The sequence below is a fragment of the Chlamydotis macqueenii genome, chromosome 19 (genome assembly GCF_036417535.1).
Source record: "Chlamydotis macqueenii isolate bChlMac1 chromosome 19, bChlMac1.mat, whole genome shotgun sequence".
Taxonomy (NCBI): Eukaryota; Metazoa; Chordata; class Aves; order Otidiformes; family Otididae; genus Chlamydotis; species Chlamydotis macqueenii.
In genome coordinates this window covers 7,958,505-7,982,833 of record NC_141574.1, presented here as the reverse complement: position 1 = coordinate 7,982,833, position 24,329 = coordinate 7,958,505, and the positions used below count along the sequence as shown (strand labels likewise).

General features: G+C 41.9%; 1 protein-coding gene across 8 annotated transcripts in view; it reads left to right on the top strand.

Annotated features, from left to right (window-relative positions):
- The window catches only part of CUX1 (cut like homeobox 1), a 275,849-nt gene that overhangs the window by 186,836 nt on the left and 64,684 nt on the right, over positions 1-24,329 (top strand). For 3 of the 8 annotated variants that reach the window (XM_086763222.1, XM_086763220.1, XM_086763219.1), the window contains exons 10-18: positions 539-643; positions 3,366-3,554; positions 9,693-9,751; positions 14,665-14,713; positions 15,740-15,836; positions 17,233-17,598; positions 18,597-18,662; positions 20,016-20,117; positions 22,388-23,214. In XM_086763222.1, the coding sequence (XP_086619348.1) occupies positions 539-643; positions 3,366-3,554; positions 9,693-9,751; positions 14,665-14,713; positions 15,740-15,836; positions 17,233-17,598; positions 18,597-18,662; positions 20,016-20,117; positions 22,388-23,214 (1,860 nt within the window). Of the gene's footprint in view, positions 1-538; positions 644-3,365; positions 3,555-9,692; positions 9,752-14,664; positions 14,714-15,739; positions 15,837-16,926; positions 17,599-18,596; positions 18,663-20,015; positions 20,118-22,387; positions 23,215-24,329 lie in introns of all 8 variants that reach the window. The other 5 variants (XM_086763218.1, XM_086763217.1, XM_086763224.1 and 2 more) reach the window with 3 other exon arrangements.

Here is a 24,329-nt window from a genome sequence, read left to right as displayed (position 1 = left end):
TTGTCAGTTTAGGGTTAAATGTTGTTGAATAAATTGACCTGCTGAAAGAACAGAATCGAACAATTCATGTTTTGGGAAATAATTACTGAGGAAAGACAGCCCACAACATGGTATGTGTGTTAGAATGGTCAGAATATCTTTTAATTCAGCATTTACCCATGAGAATTATTCCCATGAGGAACCTTGCAATAAAATCTGCTTGGTCTATGAGAATAGAAAGAAATTGAATAAAAAGAGTCCATTTCCACTTGTATTTATTCAGTCTGGGAAATTCAGTGGGCCGCAGCATTAGTATCAGCAGGGGATTCCTTGCTCCTAGCGTTAAATTACTGTCATAATCGCTCAATTATTTCTTCCTTGTACTGTTTAAAATAAAAATCCATCACATTCTGTGTTTTTTTTCTAACATTTATTAGGTTGAGTGTTTAGGAAAATCAATTATATTCAGTCAGGCATGAATTGATGAATGTTCTTGTAATAATTGTCAGTTGTTAAACTGAATGTACTTTCTCTTTTCACCCCTTTTCATTTCCTTCAGAGGGCAGAGGTGGCTCAGAGAGAGGCAGAGACCTTAAGGGAGCAGCTCTCGTCAGCTAACAAATCTCTCCAGCTCGCTACGCAGATCCAGAAGGCACCTGATGTGGTGAGAGAAAATATTTACTGACTCTTACAGGTTTCTGACATTCCTGCAGTACAGCTCTTTCAATTTATGCTCGCAGCTATAAAAATATCTGTTTGGAGTAATAATTTTACTGAAATGGAATTGTGTTCCTTTGGGATTGCGGCTCGGTTAAACTTCTAAGGGGGTTGGTGGCTGCTGAAGATGACGGGAAGGGCAGGGGTCGCTCTGGTCTGCGGTGACCGGTACAGTGATCCATTGCTCTCCGTGGCTGCTGATCCAGGCGGATAGAAGCAACTCTCAAAAATTATTTCACGTTGGTAGGAGCACCAGCAGAGGAAAAATAAAGGCAGCAATGTGGTATGGCAAAGAGTGCCTTGGTGGGCCATCGGCACATGCCTGCCTGGAGGGCACAGCAGAGGCACGGAGATTCAGACCGAGGGGACCAGCTTTACCCAGCGCTGGCTGCATTAGTGGGGACCTGCTGCCTGCCCATTTCTGGGTCGTGTTACGCTTAGTGTATGTCAGAGGAACTAGAAATAAATTCAGTATAATTCCAGTTTTCACTGAATATATCTAAACTGAGAACTGCAGCTATAAATCCAATAAAAGAAGCTTAGAAAACTGGGAAGATATCCTGTACTCCTAAAGGTTTGGCTGGTTGTTGCCTCCTCTGTGTGTTTCTGAATAAAGCAAACACCGCTGTTTGGGGAGGGTGGTAGCACTGACCCCACTGATCGAACCTTGCGGGCACAGAGTGCTGTTCCAGGTCTCCAGCTGGTCCTGGGTTAACAGGTATCACAGATGAGCAGACAGATTATTTTGATTTTTTGTTTGCCAAAGGAGAAATGCAAGTATTTAAATGTAAATATGCAATTAAGTGAAATTTAGTATGCTTCTAAGCAGCAGATTTAACAAACAAAAGAAATCATGCTCCTTATATTGCTTTTTTTCTTGCAAACCATATACGTGCTTGACACTGATATCAGAGAAACACATGGTTGCCTTTAAAATACATTTGCAGAGGAGTAACAAACCGTAAGTCCTCCAGATCTGTTTGGTCATCTATTAGTACAACGCAGTATTTTCTCAGAGAAGTTAAAAGATAGACAAGTAGGCTGCAAAACAAAAAATAAAAAAAATAAAAATAAAAAGCCTGAATGTCACTTGTAACTCTGAATTACCTGCCTCTTCCTATCTTGTGTCCTAGTCTTATCATCATTTTAACATTAGGTCTTTCTTGTATTTAGTAGTACTTCTGCACTTCATTTATATTTAATATGACAACTACTGCAGGATGAAAATGATCATTATCTATCTTATTTCAGACTCTACGATCTAGCCTCAATAGGCACAAGCAGCAGATGATTATACAACTTGTGATGTTTCATGCAAGCAAATTAGAGGTTTTCTCAAGTTAGAAGTATAATTCAGTGTAATAGGAGAGCGTTGTTAACTGCTGTTCGTACATGTAGCTTTCTGAGGGATGCAATGCTGCGTAGTCACTGAGAATCAAGCTAAGTGCTTAGGAGATATGGAAAAGGTATTTTGTTGTGCCTGTGTTTTCCAGAAAAGAGGGTATGGAGTGTATTTCAATCTGCTGCAACGTCATCTTGAATTGTAAGGGAAGTGCTTGGATGACAGCATCAGTGGGTTGAATTTTTGGCTCTTTCGCCGTAGAATCTTTGGTATAACGCTTACAAGCGTTGTCTCTCTCTTGGTAAATGGATTCTTTCCTACTTCACTGGTGTTTTCTGAGGAGCAACCATTAACCTTTGTAAGACGTGTTTTAGGCTTTTTAATGGAATGTGCGTTCAGCATTGGGCTGCCTCGTGCTCCCCAGATCAGCACAGAGATTTCCATATGGGCTTCATGGAAGAGAGGTTCAGAGCTCTCTGATGTGTTGTAGCTGTTGATCTTTTAACACAGAAGGAGACAAAAGACGTGGTACAATTAGCCTGTATTATCTTTTCTGAATAGATCTACCTTCTTCTTAACTTCTCTGTCCTCTCTTCTTTCTTGTCCTACTGGGAGGTCGGTCTAGCGAGGAGGTTTCAGGCTTGAAGACAGAGTTCACAGCTGTGGGAAACTGGAAGAAGAAAGATCTTGATTCAGGAAAGGGAATTTCTGAAAGTGGAGACCATAGAGAGAATGGCTTTGTCTTAACAGCCATCACATCTATCTTCATCCCCACGGAGGAGAGGCTTTAGTTGCTAGCAGTAATGTTAACAGCAAACAATATTCATGCAAGGACAAGTTCATTGGAAGTAGCACTTTGGGGCAATTTTTGACAATTTTGCCTGAAATGTGCAGCATGCATACTAAGAGCCAAGGGCACATGACTCTGCCATTCCTGATTAAGAAATTCTGCTCCATTACTTCAGAATATTTTATCTGATTAGTATTTTGTAAGCACAGATTTTCATAGTTGTCAAAGCATTTGGACTATTAATAATAAATAGCTCTAAATAGAATCCTTTGACTTTCACGGCTGCATCTTTCTAGTGCACTTAGAAAATAGGGGAATTTTTTCTCTCTATTATTCCTATTTTACCAAAGAGTTGTCCTGGGGACTGGCACGTTTCATCTTCCAGGTCCACGCAGTCGATCACAGGGGTCCCAGATTTAGAGATTGTTTCTGTCTCTGATGCAACCCAATGCCATGCTTGATCCTTACCTAACTGCCCTGAATTCAAGCTTGCTGCCTTTTTTTATTTATGTGGTCTAATGCTTCTTTTCACTTTAGGAGCAGGCCATCGAGGTGCTAACGCGCTCCAGCTTGGAAGTAGAACTGGCGGCCAAGGAGCGGGAAATCGCCCAGCTTGTAGAAGATGTCCAGAGACTCCAGGGCAGCCTCACCAAGCTGCGGGAGAACTCCAGCAGCCAAATCTCACAGCTGGAGCAGCAGCTGACCGCCAAGAACAGCACGCTTAAAGTAAGGCTTGGTTCTGTGCTCAGCAGCTTTTGAAGGATGTGATTGACATACCAGTACTGGGGTTTACTGGTGTAAGCTTTCTGTGGTTCTGAGAGGCACCGTAAAAGCCACTGGCTCCTTCAGGATGCTGTTGTATTCCTGTTTCTGTGACGTTTTCTTCTAAGTGATCACAGTTTTGTTTAAATTTAATTTACCTAGTTCTCCTTGTTAGGAAATTTCTTTTTGCAGAACATGGTTACCTTTAGAATTAAAACCACCAGCAAAACCCAACATATGTTTACCATGGATATGTAGTGAAATAGCTGAACTGAAAAGGCACAGACAAACCTTCTTAGGTTTTAAAACTTTTAATTCCCATTCCAGTGACTGGTATTTCAGATTTGGCAGGGGTGTTTATTGTACTATAGTCTGTCTTTGAATTTACCTGCTACCTCTTCCAGTTCTCACCACTGGAAAAGAAGTGTATCATTCAGAGCATAAAAACAAGTAAAATCAAGACACAGAGAGAAGATGACTTCTTAGCCTTAATAACCATTTAATTAATTTTTCACTGCGTGTTTGCTGCACAGTAATTCCCATTTATAATTAGCAGTTCAGTCCTGTATTCATTCGCATACCAGTAGCACTGCACTAAAACCAGAAGAAACGTGACAATTCTGTGAGTGACCACTTTACCTTTTGCTTGCGCTAGCCCACACAGCTCTGATCTATCAGTAAGCATGAGAAAGGTTTCCTGGCGTGTGTTATGAATCAGTTTCCTGTAACTCCTGTCTCTTTCATTGTTCTACCATCTATGAACTTTAAAGTGTAAACAAGATAAATTTATCCGTTCCATTTAAGACTTCATCGTTTTGCAGGTTTTATAGTCTTAGAGTTTTTTGAAAGCAGGAGGCTGATGGTACCCACTTAGCTCTGACTGTGGCGTGGGTGGCTTTCCTCTGTCAGAATGATTTAATGTTCAATTGAAACTCTTACAAATTGTTCTAATTCTGACATTATTTAGAGGTTGCTAGTTTTGCTCTGGTGTAGCGTAGTTTCTGTGGACAAATGTCTGTTAGAGATGAAAACTGAAGTGTTGCATTCAGTGTGCTTTCTGCATGTTTTAACACAACCTTGCAGAATTTTTATGAAAATTCAGCAGAGTAAAGGAAACCTAGTAAGTTCCTGTATTTACAGCGTTAGTCTCTGCCTGTCTGTCCCCATGTAGGCACCGCTCTTGATGAGGGAGGAAGGTTTTGAGGAACACGTCTTGCTGGCTACACCCATGTTATGGTGGTTGTTGGTTTTGTTTGGTTTTTTTTTTTTTGGTAAAGCTTGATAGAAAATATCTTGAGTCCTTGCATTTGACAGATTTTCTTGGAATAAAGCGTGTTCTAGGTGAGGTCAGTATTAGTTTAGCCATTAACTTCAAAGGGACTAGGATCATAGAAATGACAGCAAGACTTAGATTTTCATTTCAGTAATCTCCTTCCATTTTCTCATAGGCTTGCCCGGCTAATGCTCTGTATTTAGGTTCCTGTTGATAATGTCTTATGCAGTGACTCTATTGATAAAGTTTTAGCCATTTCAGCCTTCTTTAGCCTTATTTGCTGCACTATAAAAATATTTCAGAATTCGTACTTTCACCCCAAAGTGCTGGGAAAACATGTGTCTGAGATTTGTTGTACAGAGAACCAAATCTCAGTGGTGAAGTGTTGATCTCATGTTTGATCATAGAGGAATTGCTTCTAAAATAACTGAGATTATAATGGTCGCCTCCACAAAAAATGAATCACAGTTTCAGAAATTAAAGCAATGTTCTCAGACCGTATCTTGGGGGAATTCTTTAATACTCTATGACTTAATGAAACAATACAGAAATACTTTCAAAATTATTGCTGCTTTATCTTCATCTGATCTAATAATCAAAACATGTCCTCTAGTAACAAGACTTTTGTAACGATAATTATATTAACCCTTTGTTGCTGGGAGTTAGAGCCTCCCTGCCTCACAGTTAAAATACAATAGTGCTAGTTAGCGAAGAGAGAGATCAGATAACCTAGGTTAATTAAATATGGGCTTTTTAGTTTATCACTCTAAACTATGCTACGACATTCGTCTAATGGGGTTTTTAAAAAGTTTTAATCCCCTTAAATACAACCCGTACTGTTTTACCTAAGACTGTTCAGTTAATAATACAGTCATGATTCTTTTTTTTTCCTTTGAATAACATAAGAGAGAACCCAATCTATACGTGCTCTGACATGGGTTCATTCATACAAAAAATGCAAGATGGTTCCTTAACATGGAATATTTGCAAATCTATTGTGCAGAAATGCCACCACTCCATTCCTTCTGTCCTCTGGCTCCCTGCATCTTCATGTGCTAAAGGATGTTAGAATATATTTTGTCTGAACTAACCAGGTCGATATTTAGTGCAAGATATTAGTTCCTCCAGATTGTCTCACAGCTTGAACCTCTGTTATTCCGTGTTCCATGCTTTTTACGGGGTTCTTTGAGACAATTACCATACTAATATATTTTTAAAGAGTCATTGACTGGGAAGATGCCAAGTGCCTAAATGGTCTGCTTATACACAGGCGTTGCGTTCCCAGTTGTTGGTTTATATTGTTTAGTAAAGTATACATTTAGGTGCAGATTTTCCATGGCAACAATCTCTGTATTAGGTACTTGAGAATGATGGATGTATGTGTTTTTTATACAATTGAAAGTAAAATATTGCTGGTTGCCATACTGCTATAACAAGTACCTGAGAGTGCAAAACAGCTTCTTTCTCTCAACATCTTTTTTTTTTTTTTTTTTTTTTTTCCCCCTAACTGTGTTTTGTACCTAAAATTTCCAGAAATACCTCCATGGTACAGCATATCTCTGTACAGAATTCCATTTAATACAGATTGCATTAAAACGGGGATCATCAGCTTTTCTGTATTTTATCTGTTTCTCCAAGAAGTTTTTTTTCTTAGCGTATCCTTGCATAAGTAACTAACGCATTAATCCAGGTTAGTTTGTTTTAAATGTATTCCAATACTTTTTATACTGAGGACTAGTGTAAATAGCCAGCTATCCCTACTGTAAAAGCTGATCTGCGGTAGACCCAAGTCTGCGAGTCACGGAGTTAAAGAAGAAGTGAATTATCTTTGCTTTAAGCTGTAGAGCAGCGAAAAGCAGTTGGGAGCAGCTGGCAGAGTGCCGTGGCCGAGGAGAGCTGAAAGAGGTCCTGTGGTTTGGCTGCATCCCCCATTGCCTGCATCGAGTTTGAAAGCTGTCAGTCGTGATGCTGAGTCGCTTCCCCAGTACCGAGGGCTCTCTGGCTCGCTGGTTTCATTTAAAGATCCCTCTCCAGCCTTCCTGAGCCTGACCTGCTACATTAAGAAGTCTAGCTGGATCCCTCGTTAAGGTAACTCTGTTTTGCTCAGCGTCGAGCTGTGGCTTGAGAAGCTGCCTGAACTCATGGCGTGTTGTACCTGGCCCTCCTTAAAACTCAGAACTGAAGTGACACCTTGGGCCCTGGGGTTACGCAGTACGTTTGCATGATGAGATTTCAACACATGTTGGAGGCTATCAAAACCTCAGGCATCTTTAATGTTTGTAGGATTTTCCTGGTCACATCGACCAGGATTTTCCTGGTTACATCAGCAGAGGGTACTTTAGTGGGACCAAGCCACCTGTGGTGCTGTGCTGTATAAAGCAGTCGGTGCTCCCTATAATTCCAGTTACTAACTGGAATTTGGAAAGGCAGGACATGTCAGAAGAAATTACTAAAAGTTGCCCTGTATTTATTCCAAGTGAAAAAAAAAAAATTTGTTTTGGCTGAAATAGACATGTTTGTTTTTTTATGTTTAACACAAACTGAATGACTGTACAAGTTACTGATGGCTCGGGATGCTAAGACACAAGGCCTTTCAAGAGGCCGCTTGGTTCCTCGATGTCCCATAGAGCGCAAATTCCACACTTCACAAGAGTTTTACTTCCCTGCCACAACCAGTGCTGGTGATCCATTGAGAGCTGCTTGTTGAGCAGCTGCCAGTGCAGGGCCCGTGTATTCCTGCCGGCAGATGCCTCTTGTCGGCGGTGACTGAGGATCGTGGATGACGGTATCAAAAAGCAGGAAGAGGAATTTAAGAGGGCTGTATATTGGTAACATGGCTGTCCACTTTGTCACTGCTTCTTAATATACACAGAAATGACACGGCAGTGCGTAAGCTGGCAAGGGCATGATTGGAAATCCTTTAAAAGATGGCAGAATAGCTGGAAGTCCAGCAAAGCCCCATCATGCTGCTGTGTCATCTGAAGAAGGCTCATTTAAATTACTCAGATGACTCAGATGATGGACTTAGAATCACAGAATGGTTTGGGTTGGAAGGGACCTTCAAAGGTCGTCTAGTCCAACCCCCCTGCAAGAAGGAGGGACATCTCCAACCAGATCAGGTTGCTCAGAGCCCTGTCCAACCTGGCCTTGAACGTTTCCAGGGATGGGGCATCCACCATCTCTCTGGGCAACCTGGGCCAGTGCTCCACCACCCTCAGTGTAAAAAAATTTTTACTAATATCTAATCTATACCTCCCTCTATTTTAAAACCATTACCCCTCGTCCTGTCACAACAGGCCCTGCTGAAGAGTCTCTCCCCATCTTTCCTGTAGGCTCCTTTAGGCACTGGAAGGTCGCTCTAAGGTCTCCCCGGAGCCTCCTCTTCTCCAGGCTGAACAGCCCCAGCTCTCTCAGCTTGTGCTCACAGGAGAGGTGCTCTTGCTAATCTGAGGGTGTTTAGGTTTGCTGCTTGTACCCGTTGGATATCTTTGAGATGGGTGATGCCTGCACTCCGGCTTTCTTGGGAGGACAACGTGGTTAAGAGGTTCCCACGTCTCATTGTTCATCTGTGCCAGCCCTGCCGTTCACACACCCATAGCTGTGCTGGTGCAGGACTTTATGGGGCTGCGTTTTAAACAGCTTTGCTAAAATTATCTGAGTTCACAGTAGCCCTTCCCTGCCTTCCCCCTGCGTTCAAACAGAGCGCAGGAGCGCATGCAAGATCTTCGTGAATTCACTTCTCACTAAGGCAGCCTCTCCTGGACATCAAGCCCTATTTTTCTTTTTCATGTCATGTATTCCTTTCCTTTTCAAAGTAGATGCTCTGTCTTTGAGGGTGGTACGTCCTTGTGTTATTTCTGTTTCCTGTGACCTTTGGGATTCTGTGCTAATTTTAACAGCAAAAAATTAAGTGAAGCAGAGCTAGCCTGAACTTCTCTGTGGAAGTTGCAAGCCAGCAAGTTCTGTTCTTTCTCTGCTTAGATCAGGTGTGCCTGTACTAAGCGAAGAAATTCTTAGTGGGAAATGACTGTGGCTTCTGCAGGCAACGTAACGGCATCCATTATGTATCACTATGTTTTAGGCCTCCTGAAGCGTTTATCCTGTTGTTGGGAGCAGGGCCTCTTGGGTAAGGTCCAAACGTGTGGCACTGCGTTATGGATTGTGTTAGGAGGTTTGTTTCAACGTTTGTGGCGTCTTCACACCGAAGAAGAGCCATTGAGACTGCCCCAGGTCAGGCAGACCTGAGCAAAAAGACCTGCTGAGCTGGTCTCAATGCTTCGTCTCCGGTGTGTAATCGTATCAGTTATTGCAAGAAGTAATGCTTGTAAAATGACTTGGTGCAGCTGTTTTGTTTGGGCACGAGGCATTGTAGAAGTCTTACAAGCCTAAGGCGTTCCAGTCAACAACAGCTTCTTCAGTCTTTTTTATTACGTAGGTAAGGTGATCAAGAACTGTCGTATGAAGAATACAGCGTGTGCCGAAGCATCCTGCTCCTTTATTCAATTTACCAGTTGCGTAAAAATTTCTACTGCCCCATTTTTCATACCTTTTTCCCCAGTCTCTTTATTGAACATGTAACAGTGACATTGCAAAGAGCCGGACTGGGGCTGAATTCTGTAATGCTTGGCACTCTGTAAACAAAGGAGGAGTGAGGTATAATTGTGTTTACGTTGAATTGGTTATCGTTTGTTTTCTGATACATGTAAATGAGGTATGAGTCATTAACCCTCACTTGTGCACTGCTGTATATATGGAATAATTTAAAGATGATTTTGAAAGCCTGCGAAAAAGAAATCTAAATAATTAAATCCATGTTCTTTCTTTTAAAGCAACTGGAAGAAAAACTGAAAGGACAGGCTGATTATGAAGAGGTTAAGAAAGAATTAAAGTAAGTGTTAAATGCTTACATAATTTTTTCACAAACTCTAGTTTAATAATGCTTGTTAAATGAAGCCACAAATATATGTTCTTGGAACCAGAAAGAATTCAGTCAAAACCACAAAGACGGGGAAATGGGGAATATTGGCAGAAATTGCATCCAGAACCAGTGCAACTGCTGTATCTGGGAGTACTGCTCTTTATTGCAGCAGAGTACCGCAACAGCAAATAAAACAGGCATCCCTGAAGAAAAGGCGCTGAAATTATCATCCACTAAGGGTAAAAAGTTTGAAAATCTGGTATTTTAGGTGGGCTGCCCTTTAAAAATCCCCAGCCAGCAGCTGAATGTAATATGGACCGAGAACTTAAAGCAGGGCCTTTGGCCATAATACTGTGCTTTTTCTATGCTCCTGCCAGCCACCGTTCAGCACTTACATTTTAATGCTGTGCTTGTTTCACTGTATATTTTTGCTAATATATTGTGGTTTTAAACTAAAGCCACAAACAGCCTCTTCCTATTTCAAGGGGTTTTTAAAAGAGACTTAAAAGAGCCTCATTTTAAACTATAACAAGATAAGCTGTCACGTTCAGAAGAGAAGTTTTTTGACTGATAATATGTTTAGTGTCAAGGTTTAAATAACTGCAAGAAACTCCATCTCTTCTTTCATCATTCTGGCATTTTCACGTGTATTTTAAGAAGACTGAAAAAATGTTACCTTGTTTAATGAGGGATTTCAGAGGAGGCTGGTGGTCATGTGCTTTTGTTTACACGTCCCTGGGGAATATGGAAAGCAGGTTTGGTTTTGCAAGCCCAGCGACTGCCCAGCCCCTGCCCAGCTATGACATTATTCACGCCGCGCTGGCTGCGGTTCTGGTTCGCTGCCAGCCGCAGCACGCGCTGATGGAGGGACAGGGTTTCAGTCAAGTGAGATGAGTTGACCATTTCTTTGGTCGTTATACCTGAATATTAACTGATCTCAAAGGAAGGGTATTGTTTTAGCGATACTGGTAAATGCCTTCGTGTTCTCTCCTGAGTTAAACAAACTCAGCTTCACGTTTCAGCTGCTTTATGCCGTCATATGCGAAGTTATGAATGGGAATTGGGTCACAACCTTCCGGTTTGGTACATGAGTTACTAAATGTGAATGTGCTAAAACAGCAAATGAGTTTTAAATCCTACTTGGTTTAATGCCGTTACTTCATATACAAAACTCACTTAGATCCCTGTATTCCTGGCGGTAATGTTTTTTGATTTTTTTTTTTCTCCTTTTTTTACACCACTGACTTACATGAGGGCAGGGATGGGAAGGCAGGTAAGAGGTCCAGGAGAAGCCATGGCACAGGACTGCTCATATGGTGCTTCTGCCTGTTCCTGTTACATGGAGATGAGCCTGCAGTGAAATAGATGGGAGAATCTCCTGGCTGTGACGGCTTTTATATCCCCTGATTTCTGGGTCACATTTTTTAATCTGGGCAGGCTCACTTTGGAGGGACAGCCAGCTAGCTTGTAGGTGGCCTGGGGTCCATACATCATCCTTCTGGACAGTGCAGGCGGTTGAGACCCTCTGTCAGAGCACTGAAGGTGTTTGCAATGCTGCATTGTCACAGCGACCCGTTCACACCACCCTTTCTGCTCCCATCTGGTCCAAAAGGTGTGCCGGAATCTAAATGTGTGTCAACCTGAGAGTGACAGTCCGATCTGAAGTGAAACTATGAAAAGTCTCTTGCTGTAAATCTGGTATCCCTCATGCTGAATCCTACTGTGGCTGCCTTTGTGCCCTGAAACTCTGACAAGAAATGAGCTGCTCATAATGCACAAATGTACCAAGAAAAAAAGACATCTTGCAGTAAAGAAGAAAGAGAATAAACTTCTCCATTGTTTTGGTACTGATGCGTTTTCCTTAATCCTCCCAAGGACGTTAGAGGCGTTCTAGGCTGAGGGATCTCAAAATTGGCCACTTCTAACCTTGGAGGAACTTAACAAGGTCCACATCAAGATTTGGGATGGGAGAGTTCCTTGCTTTCTGCATTGACTTTTGTGCCAAATGGCTTTTAAACCTATTTTTGAGATCTGAGAGCTTTGTGTGTCCTTTCAGTTCCCTCTCGAGTAATAGAACAGCGCTAACCCTCCTGCCTTTGCAGCCGGGATCACACGAACAGAAAGCTGAGCTGTCCCGATGCACGCTTTGCTTTAGAGCAAGATCTTTCAAGTTGCCTTAGCTGTGCAGATTCAAGTCACAAGATCATTCCTTTAAAAAGCAGATAACTGATCTTGAGCAGCAGATTGAGTCAGGATCTCATGGGCAAAGATATTCCTGGAATCCAAAGGGGAAACATTTTCCTTCCTCATATTCCGCAGGAAAATGTTTCTTTTCTGACACATTTGGAGAGTCATTGTTGACATGTTTAACTCTTAAATTTTTTTGAAAAAAATGAACCTGCTGTAGTGAATATCCCTCCAAGGGCAATGTGAGATACCATCAGCCTGATTTTTAGTGTATTTTGGGTTCGAAGTGTACAGGAAATTACCTATTAAGTTGCTAGGAGGCTGTTTCAGGTAGCAAAGAATCCACTTTGAACAGGCAGAGGTCAGTACGTGTCCAGCTGAGGTTTGAATACACATGCCTGCTCCAGGCTCACTGAAGAGAGCAACTGCTGCAGGGTTCGGGATCCGTTCTGCTCCCAGGAGGCAGTGGGTGCTCGGAACCGAACTGAGTTGGTAGAGCAGCCCGTGCAAGTGGCAGGGCACGGCAGGACCAGGGCTTTAAAGACAGATTTTTGGTGCCGAGAACCCAGTAGACACACTAAATACATTCAGGCTTACTTTGCACTTCCGACTGGATTCCGTGGGCAGCATGGTAGTGGTCAGAGCACGTCACGCGTGCTCCTCCGAGAGCAGGCAACTTCTTTTGGTTTAGTCTCATCCAGAAGGAACATGGTTGGTATGCTCCGAGACTGCTCTGCATGGCAAACCGAAGCGTGGTAAGTGGGGGTTACTGGGAGACCTGCATCACAAGCGTACTGCTGATCTGAACAGAAATGGGAGAAGTTTGTGATTTGCCATAGGAAGTTTGACATGATAATTTGCTGTTACAATTTGGTTTTTAAAAAATTCAGATGGGTCACCTTGTTTGACCATCATGAGGACATACACTACTAGGGGCTGTCCTTTCAGAGGCCATACTCTGCAGAATCCATGGGAAGGTGGAAGCAGTTACCTACCAGTGCTTCAAGGATTCCCTAGATCAGTCTCTGTATATTTATCGCCCCCAGCACCTTGGAGTCCTGGTAGACTGAGCTGTGCCTCTGAAGAGGTGTCCTGAGAAACACTTGCTTTCAGCACTGATTAGCAACCTGAGTAAACGTGCCTGTGATGCCAATAAAACATCAGGATCGTTAAGAACTGGAACCATTAATGCACAGCCTCTCTCCTTGCCGGGCATGACTCCATTAATAGCAGAAAAGAGGCACCTTTGCGTGTGGGCGAGCTGCTGTGCCCACCTAAAGCAGAGTCGTAAGAGCATTACTTCATGTGCCCGTGTGCTGGATGTTGGCTGTAATCTACAGCGATTTCTGCTGGCGAGAGATGTCATCCAGTGACACTGTATGAGGAAACTGATGGCCAGAATTTTGTGGTTTTATTAATTATTACATTTTCAGGAGTGCCTGTCAGATTTAACACTGTAGCAATGAGTATGCGCAGATGCCAAATAAGTGAGATTTCTGTCTCAGAATGACTTTTTTTTTTCCTTGGATTTGCTATGACTGTGTGATCCTGAGTGCGTCACTGAGACCACTGATTTCCAGAGTGTCGCTTAATGGGCATCGAATTCTGGATCCGTGCTCAGACAGATTTACAGAGGAGCTGGACGCCGCGTGGGCTGCGGCAGTTAGTGAGTGCTGGGTGCCTGGCTGGCTCCTAGGGGCACCCAGAACCAGTCCCTGCGTGTTAATACTGGCTGCCTGCTTTTTTTGACTCAGTTTCCACACTTAATATGTGGTTAAATATAGGCTCCCTGCTTCACAGAGTTTCTGGTGCTTTATGCGTGAGAAATGCTGTATAAACATTATCTATATCTGTTTATGTATTTTCCTTCAACAACTGAATGTCATCAGTGTACAACGAGAAGCTGAAATCATTTATTGTTTCAGTCTGAGGAACTTCATGTCCTGCCTGCAGCAGGCTTATTTAAAAAAAAAAAATTACAAGACAAAGCACAGCAATAAGTTTGTGTTCCTGTAAGATCTCGTTTGCCAGACAATACAGCTCTAACTGAAGGACTTTGAAGGGAGACGTCCTTTGGCCGCTCAGTATTTATATAAAATATTGACAATGAGACTATCGGATTCTTCTCTGAATGTACTTATAAATATTGGGATCGTTCGTATTTCTTAAGAAATATTATGCCATTGTGTCTTCCCTTTGCCACAGGACTGGGAGGTTATTAAAATGAAAAACTGCCTTTTAGCCTGTAGTGTCTTGGTTGGGAAGATTATTTGTGCATATTTTCCTTGATATGTGAGCTGGTGTATATTCTATAAAGTACTGTAACGAGGGTGGCGATTCCTCTGCTTTGTTGCTTTGCTACAACTTTTTCTTTCCCTTCAAGCTTCAGAGATAAATTTGTATCACTTCTGACAGCTTAAAATGTTATATCCTTATTAACCTTTAAATTCAAGCTTTAAACCGGCCTGGTGGGATTGCATATGGAATGATTTAGATGACGCTCGAGAAAATTTCCTTAGCCAATAACTGGTTTGAATAGTTATTCTCTATTCATTATGAGGCTGTGTTACTGCAAGGAAAGTTGTTATCACTTTCAGTGTTGCTGGAGAGTAGGAAATGGTAACGTTAATGCTCATTAGTGGAATTGTTATGAAAAGAAGAAATAGAAAATAACTTTTTTTTTCTGCCTTCCACAGTATATTGAAATCCATGGAGTTTGCACCGTCTGAAAGCTCTGGTGCGCAGGTACTGAACCCACTTTTCTTACTTCAGCAATTCCGTTAATTAACAAAAAATTTGTCTTGCAATTTGTTGGTGTTGGCATGGACAATTTCCTGTTGATGTTGAGGCATATGAGTTGGTCGTTGTTTTCCTTATATTTTCTTATGTGAAAAGCTGAACTGAACGTTTTTTGCCTGTTAATTTCGTTGGAGTAGTCAAGGACAAAGAATGACATTTCGGCTGTGCTGGGGTGGATAACCGTGACGTTGAGAAGTTGAGTCTTCTAAAGATACTGGAGTGTACAGCTACGCCGAGATTCGCATGTTTCTTGTACTGACAGTACACTGAGCAAGGATTTTAGCATTTTTAAGTCTTTGTCAGCCTTGAAAATAATGTTCACAAAATTAAACAAACCTTTGAGTACTGAGAAAGCAGGAGAAAGCTCTGCTATTCCAGCAAATTAATCTTACTTAAGTTTAAAGGTAATGAATTCAATTCCTGCTTCTGGAATCTGAACTGAGTATCAGTATATTGGGATTAATTTTCAGTGTTTCTTCTAATGATTAAGGGTTAGATATTTAGTGGAAGGTAAATGGGAGGTTCCTCTGCGATTGATTTTATTTTTGAACAAACTGTTTATGCTGAAATGCAGCATTTCAAGGAAATGTTTAACTGGGGTCAGTTGACCTAGAAGAAATAATATAATCTTAACTCCTATTTTAATCAGATTAAAAGAAGTCTACAGCTTTTAAATTGAAAGCTTGCCAGTACCATTTTAAAATAAGTAGGATTAAGAAAATGTTCCATTACACATTTCAAAATAATGCAGAATTGATGAATGATTTGCAATGAAAATTAAACAGTGAATCTCTTCTAGGGCTCATGCAGGACTCCTGAGTGATTCCTGCAGATACATGCACGGTGAATTCCCTAGCTGCATTCGTAGCAGAGATGAGCACGTGTTTTCCTCTTCTTCTGAAATCCTTTTCAGTGCCTGAGTGAGACTCTTAAAGCTTTTAGAAACAAACCTCCCACTTTGATTTTCTTTAGGATGCATCTAAACCGCTGGAAGTGCTGCTGCTGGAGAAGAACCGCTCCTTGCAGTCCGAGAACGCCACGCTGCGTATCACAAATAGTGACCTGAGTGGTAGGTTGACGCGATTTTCGGATCTTCTGGTTTGTTTGCTGTCTTGTGAAGGGTGGGAGGGCTGAGTGAGAGGTGAATGTCTGAGCTAATGCATGGCAGAAATATTAAGAAGCCACAGGAGCACTGAATAATGTTTGATTTCTGCAGTTTTATGGGCTGGATAATAAAATAAAACTTAGAGACCTCAGAGAGTCTTTAAAGTTAGGAAAGAGAGGCGTTACAAGATGTACCAAGTGGTAGCATTTGAGGCTGTCTTCTGTTTTGGGAACAAATTCATCCGTGGCACCAGAAGTCTCTTCCCCCACACAGAGTGTTACGCAAAATGTTTGCATGTAGAACACAATAATCTTCCTGTCTGATACACGAGAGATACTACCAGCAGGTCAGCTTGGAAAAACAAAATACTTTCTTTTTAGCAAAGCGTGTTTGACGTTTAGCTTTCCTAATGTGGGCTTTTTACATCTTGTGTGCACATTTTTTAAACGACAAGGCATGGAATTTCCAGATACTTGGATGCTTACGGTTTTTGCAGCTGGAAGAAAGTTAAAAGTTGCCACTGGCCCTGGGATTACTGAATTCTGAAGCGTTTTATGCCTTTAACAGAGTGATCTTGGTGCATCCACCTAACGGTGATTCCTTTACTCAAATTGGTTTGTTCCAAAATGTAAATGTTTGCTGCATTTGGATTCAGTCAAGTCCAATGAGTAATGTCTTGAATGAGAGACAACAAAGAGACTTCCTGTCTGTAACTGCATTTATTTTAATTGTGTAACTGCACTTCATGTAATTGTTCTAGTTTTAATGTTTGTAAGGGGGATTCTCCAGGCTGCAACATACAAGAAAGGTGCAAACATGAAATGCATGTTGTTTGTTTTGGGGGCCTTGTTTGGCTTATTAAAATTTCAATTGTGGAAAAAAAAAAAAAAGAAAACAAACCAAAAACAAAATGAAAACAAAAAACCCACCGCCACTTCATTGGCCCTTGTAAATCTGCACTTTTTTCCCTTTGCGGGGCAAACTTAGCATTTTTTTATCTTGGTTTTTCCCTCTTTGATCCCCCATAATGCATTATGTTTGACCTTCCTTGTAGGGTCAGCCAGGAGAAAAGGGAAAGACCAGCCTGAGAGTCAGCGTCCTGCAACCTTGCCGGCCTCCCCTCCTTCTCAGTTGCTCCGCAACGCGGGGGAGCAGGCTTCCAATACTAATGGTACACACCAGTTCTCACCAACGGGTTTAAGTCAAGACTTTTTCAGCTCATCCCTGGCGAGCCCCAGCTTACCCCTGGCCTCCACAGGAAAATTTGCACTAAACTCTCTCCTCCAGCGACAGCTAATGCAGTCCTTCTACTCCAAGGCAATGCAGGAAGCAGGAAGCACAAGCATGATTTTTTCAACAGGTCCTTACAGCACAAACTCCATATCTTCCCAAAGTCCATTACAACAAAGTCCGGACGTAAATGGCATGGCCCCGTCTCCCAGCCAGTCAGAAAGTGCTGGGAGCATCTCTGAAGGCGAGGAGATAGACACAGCCGAAATTGCACGTCAGGTGAAAGAGCAGTTGATCAAGCACAATATTGGACAGCGGATATTTGGACATTATGTGTTGGGACTGTCGCAAGGGTCTGTGAGCGAGATACTAGCCCGGCCAAAGCCATGGAATAAACTGACTGTGAGAGGCAAGGAGCCATTTCATAAGATGAAGCAGTTCCTCTCGGACGAGCAGAACATCTTGGCTCTTCGCAGCATCCAGGGTAGACAAAGAGGTAAGCGCTCGCCGGCCGAGGGTCTTGCCCTATTTTCCTGTTAGTTACCAATGTTAAAAGTTGGAAGCTTCCCTGTACGGGGCCGTTTGTGCCTTGCTGCTCTTTTCACCCAAATCAGATGTGAGGTGCAGAAAGTACAGCTTTCTAACTCTGCTTTTCAGCACTCAAGCAGGTTAGTATCTTTGCTCGTGCTTTTTTTAGCTGCTGGCTTGTGTTTGTCAGCAGGAGCGAGCAGCAGGGACGCTTGCATCCCTCACTTCCCCATAGCTCTGTGCCAGAGCTAGGTAGAGTGAAAAGGGGCAGCAGCTACTGAGGGTATCAGCCCTCAGAAATGCTTGAAAAGTTTTACTTGGGGTTGTTTATTGAGACCAGACTTCTGTTGTGTCTTGTGTGATTATTTTTTTTTTTTTCCAAAGTGTTTTGACGAAATATCATAGGTGATGCATGAGATGAGTAATTAAAAAACAATCCAAATTCAAAGCAGCTTTCCATATTTAAGACAGTGATTTTAAGAAATAACATGCGTTTCATTGTGATTCATCTTAAGAGAAGACTGAGATTTACATTTAGAGAAACTGAAAAGTAAGTTGTTTACAGTCAAGAAACATTGGAAAGGACAGGCAGGATTTTCCTAGATTTTGTTTAATTGAAAGCGCACACTGTTAGATTTATAATCTGTTCTTCCTTTTGATGATTGTACTTGAGGGGATTATCTGCCCATCTTTAACCTCTTCATTTTTGGTATCTCTAGACATTTATTTATATCTGTCTAATCTCCTTTCCGAACGTAGCTGTAATCTTTATTAACAAATCAGCCAGCCTTGCTTCTTCCAAAGTAGCCAGCTCCTCCAGCGCTCAGACAAAGGCTCGAGGGGACGAGGAGAGCTCGAACCCTCGCGGTCAGAGACAGCCTGCTAGCTTCTCATGTCACACAGCCCATGATGTCAGAGCAACCATCCCCTGATTGTTTTGTTCTTACCAAACTTGTTTTTCAACAGAGAATCCAGGCCAGAACCTGAACAGACTATTTCAGGAAGTACCGAAACGAAGAAATGGGTCTGAAGGTACGTCACAGGCAGGTGTTTTTCTTTGCAGTCAATACGTAGGAAGTGGAGTGTGCTTTAGCTGTGTGTTTCCTTAAAACTGTGCAGTTTGATTCTGGCCTGGAATCTGATAGAAAAACAGACAGTAAGTATAAAACAAACCATGGGTTAGACGAACACTTCGCTTTTTCTAATTCTGCTGCTGCTGTACTAACGTAACGCTGTTTGGATACTTCTTCCGCTCCCAGCCTCGCTGTGAACACAGATAAAAAGAGATAGGTGATAGAAGTGGCTTTATAAAATCATCAGATCTATTGGAATGCTCTCTTTGCTGTGTTTGTGATTTCGGAGGGAGAAAGTTGCGCAGTTACGTATAATCCAAGATCAATCGCATACTGCTTCTACTCAAGATTTACTTCTTTCTTCTCACGGGGCTTATGCTGACAAGTGTACTTCAGTATGCTGTTAAATTAGTGTGATACTTGCTTCAGTATGAAGTATAAAAAATATAACAAGATAAGTGAACATCAGATCGATAAATTATCACTGAACAGGAAGTACGAACATTTTTCTTCATTATAGATTAGTTGCAGAATTTTTCTTTTAACAAGACAAGAGGAAGAGGGGAAAAAAAAAGCAGATAGCCTGAAACTCTGTAGTTATTTTGACTCCAGTCACAAATTATCTAGCTCGCTCACAAGTGATAATCTCATAATGAAGAATGCAGCAATAGCATTCACAGTCACAGTTTTCCCTCCTTTTCTTCCCCTTAGTCGTTAAAAAAAAACCAAACGAAAACCAAACAACCAAGTAATAACTCTTAGCTGGAGAGTACTTAAAATGGTATCTGCGTTTAAATGACTGTTTCTCTTAATGTATTAACCTCTAGAAAGTTAAAAATTATTTTTATCTAGTTACATTTTAATTCTGTTTTGGGCTGAATGTATACTCATCCTACTTTGCCTAGCAGCTGATGCAATTTCTGAGGCAATTCCTGATCTTACGTTTTTAGCTTTCTTCCTTTCCACTCTGGTTCTTTTCCCTTTTGTTTCCTCTCCCCCTCCAAAAAAAAAGAGAAAAGGAAAAAATAGGCCTATATATATTATCCTGGAAAAGGGATATACAACCACCTAGTTCTTCAGTGTTCTCATCGTTCCAGTGCAGCTACTGGGAAGGCTTGTGCACAATGAGGATATTTTTCTTTTATTATGTTAAGTGCGTTATTGGTGTTGTAAATGTTGGTAAAGCTCCTATGTAAACTGTCATCAGGCTGTGCTGGTGGTATATCAGTATACACTGTCTGTCTTTGTGTTAAAAAAACAACTGAACAAATAGAAGTTTTCCTGGTGTCATTAGTTTTGTTTTCCTCTTCAGGTAATATAACCACAAGAATCCGAACCACAGAGACTGGCTCTGATGAAGCCATCAAATCCATCCTCGAACAAGCCAAAAGGGAGCTGCAAGTACAGAAAACAGGTACGGTCTCATTTTGTCTCTTGCTCCTTTTATTTCAGAATTTAATTAAAACAATTACCATGAGCTTTCTGGTCAGTTAATTATGGTCCTAAAAGCTTGAATGTAGGTTTGAAGGGGTTGGTTGCTTTTGTTTTGTTTTGTTTTTTAATTTAGCGGAGTTGTTTCTGTCTGTAAGGCAGCCCACGTTAAGGTTACACGTGTCACGGCTTGGCAGGGTTTCTGCTCAGCGCTCTGCCCGCTCTGCTCTGCCCCGCTCCCGGGGGAGCAACGCTGTGAGATTTCTAAACAACACCTTTTTTTTTTTTTTTTTTTTTTTTTTTTTCCCCAAGTGCAGAGCTCTGCTTTCTTTGCAGCACTCCAGCCCTGCAGGTAGTCACTCTGCAGGCCGAACCTATAAAATCCTTTCTTCTACCAGTTTGCTCCTTGGAAAGGGACCGGCTCCTGCTTTCTCTTCTCTTCTAACTCAGGCCCCAGGGACACAGCTGCATGGGAGAGGGAACTGAGTGGATTTGTTGGGGTGAAGGTCACGAGCGAGCCAGCAGTTACCAGTCACAAAGTGCCATCGTACTGTGGACGTCATGAAATTTTAACATAGGCACACACAGTTCTAACTTCTATACGACTTTATTTTTGGTTACAGAATGTATTCAGTGGATGAACTGTCAAATCCAAAAAGCATTTGCTTTCCCAAAAACATGATTAGTTTAACATTTTAGCCCAAGATAAGTTTAATTTCTCATGGTGTGCTGTCATGTAGTTAACATTTCTGTCTACTCCATAGCCCTCCCAACTTTAAAAGAGTTTCCAGTGCTGCTGAAGTGCTAATGCTGAACTAGAGAGCACTGAGCATTACTTCTGTTTTGTTTTTTTTTAAAGTAAATACTGATTCACAGTTTGGATAGTTTTAAATGAAAACTAAGCTAATCTCATGGCACAATATAAAAGACTGGTTAATACAGGATTTAAATAATATGACTTTATACAAGTAATGATTACGTAGAGAAAAATGTGAGCTGTGTGCAGGAAACTGCAAGCGTATTGTTCAGTAGCATGTTTCATCTGAGAATCTCAGATTTCCTTTCAAATACTAAGTCAGCCTCAAAACTCCCTATGAAACCAATAGATAAAACATCAGAGATAGCCCCACTGTCTTTTTTTCCATTTCTTAGCTTTTCATGTATTTTATTGTGTGTAACGGGAAGGAATGTAGGGAGGCAAATTTGGAAATGTATTCAGATGAGGCACAAAATTACTAGAATAATTCGCAGCATGCTTCAAATCTTATTTCACTTTGAGGCCAGGGATTCCCTGTTACTATGCAGAGCTTCACTTTCCCCATTCTTGCTAGAGGAGCTTTCAGAGGAATAGGTTTTCAAGCACTGAGGAGCTCAGTGGAGGCTAACTCAAATGGAAACAGGTGCCATTGCAAACACCTCCGGGCTCTGCAGAGATCGTTCTGCACCCACCTTCCAATCTCTGCTCATCCCTGACTGCTTCAGCACAGCCACGCAGGGCCTGGTTCCCCACTGAAATACTGCATTTAGGTGTTACCTCTTCTGAAGGCACCCAGGGCTCCATTCTGGGGCTTCTGACAAGGCAGAGAGTGATGACCAGGCGTCAGCCTGATTTTTGTCAAGCTGTTTATTTCAGTGGTTGGGACTGTGAAAAAGAAAACAGGAAGCAGGAGCATATTTAGCTTGTCAAATGGAATAATGAAGTCTCTTAAGTTCTTGTTTTGTTGTAATTTGTGTGTTATGTTTTTGGAATTAAAAGGACTCACCTTATTTATATTGTAAGCGGTATTAATAGTCTGTGCAGGTGAATGCAGCTGTGCTCAGTTTTGGGTGTGTGTTACGATTCATTTGTAGACACAGGGAGAAGTGAAAGGTTAAATAACTTTGTAAATAGAGCTATAAAATGTTACTGACCACTTGGGGTGAGGGGGTAGGAGGTGAAGGCTTGATTTTCAAAGGCATTTATTTGAAAATATTTGCAATGGTGGAAAACATTCCAGTAGTACTGGACTTCTGCAGTTGGCTCTGTGTGTGCAAATGTCCATCGCTTTGGCAAATATAAAAAATTTCCAGTGAAGAACTTTGGAAATCTTACTTTATTTTCAAAAGTGCAAATCTTTGCTTAGTGAAAACTCCTCCCTCCCATCCAGAAATGTTTTGCAGCCCTTTTTCTGCTAGGGAAATATTTGCAGTAGCGCATGTTGAATATAAAGCATATTCCTCTGTTGCATTTAGTCTTTTGGTTGTTTTTCATAGCTGAGCCGGCTCAGCCGCCTTCTGCATCTAGCAGTGGCAATTCTGATGATGCTATTCGATCCATTCTGCAACAAGCCCGACGTGAAATGGAGGCACAGCAGGCTGCCCTTGAACCTGCCTTAAAAACACCACCTTTATCTCAAGCTGACATTTCTATCCTGTCCCCCAAACTAGTGTCTACACCTGCAATGTCTTCGGTTTCCAGCTATTCTCCTTTGGCCATATCCCTGAAGAAACATTCATCTGTCACTGATTCCAGTATCTCTGCATTGCAGAACCTCTCTGGGCTCAAAAAGGAGCCTCAGGAGGCACCTGTTTTAGAGCTTCATGGAATAAGTGATTCTGCCCAGGGTATGTTGAGGCATGTTAAAAATGAGTTGGGACGTGGTGGTGTTTGGAAGGACCATTGGTGGAATACTGTGCAGCATGAGAGAAGAAATACAGCTCTTCCCGAAGATGTAAAAGTTGAGGAAGCCAGTGGTGGAAAAGAAAAGGTCAGCAATCAGACTAGGCCAGATCGTAGCCAGCTCCAAGGACCGTCTTCTTCAGAGTATTGGAAAGAGTGGCCAAACGCTGAATCTCCGTACTCCCAGAGTTCTGAATTGAGCATGACTGGGGCGAGTCGCAGTGAGACACCACAAAATAGCCCCCTCCCTTCATCCCCTATCGTGTCTTTGTCAAAGCCATCCAAACCTTCAGTTCCTCCACTGACACCCGAGCAGTATGAGATTTACATGTACCAGGAGGTGGATACGATAGAGCTAACGCGGCAGGTCAAAGAAAAGCTAGCAAAGAATGGCATCTGCCAGAGGATCTTTGGGGAAAAGGTAAAGAACTGGTTCTCTCTTGTTACACCAGTATTGTCAATGTGCGTTGTGCTCCTTACATCGGCACGGGGCTCAGTTTCACGGAGGGGGATATGCCACATATGTCTTAAGGAAAAATGTTTTTGCTTCCTATCTTTTTAAAAACTGAGTTCACCAAGGAAAGTACTCGTTTTCCTGTATTTTGTGACTTGCGTAGGTTTGTAGACAAAGATTGGCTTCAGCCACTTGTAGTGAGAAATGGGGCCCCCGAGTTTAGAAACACTGAAAGCTGAAGCAAACGTTATTGAGACTCAATATTTCATGCTTAATGTAACGAATTCATGGAATATTTGAGTAATACCGTTGTCCTGACTGGAGAGTCTTAAAGTTATTTTAAGTGAATGTTATGGACACAAGAGCATTTTTCCTTTTCTTTAATATTTGGAAATGTGCACAAGGGTATTTAAATAAACACACGGAAAACCCCCTACCTCTCCTTGGTCTCAAGTCAAGAATTCACAGTCATTTCGTAGGCCTCGTGCTTGGTACCATGGTGTGCTTTGAGACGTTTTGAGCGATGTTTGATTACAGATACGCAGCACACGATAAGGCTTTCTGAAGTTCTCACGTTGTGGGCCCTAAGCATTGAACACGTGGGATTGCAGGGGGGTCCCAGAGCACCAGAGAACACCTCCCAGGCTGTAAGGAGTGTAAGGGCATTGGGTGTTTCTTCTTCCTTCAACGAATTGAATCGGTGTAAAGTATAATAGGAGCTGGCATTGCACTATTACCTTCCCACTAAGATGTGAAATGAAAAGCCTGACCTCTTGGGGTCATTAAAGATCCCCTGGCAACTTTCATTAAGTGTGATTTTTAGCCCCTGTACCTGTGCTGGATTCCAGGCAAGTAATTTCATTCTGCCTGTCTGAAATTCCAAATTCCCCCTTTGCCGCAGTCAGCTGTATTCTTAAATATTTACTTAGGCGGAGCAGCTGCTGCTACAGGTGAAAATACACATCGTTATAATTCGTACCGAAAAAATCAACCAAATGTAGGCCTAGTCTCAAAAGTCCCAATTATTTTCGTTTCAGAACAAAATACATGCCAATCATCTCCTGTTTTATCTGCCTGTGTGT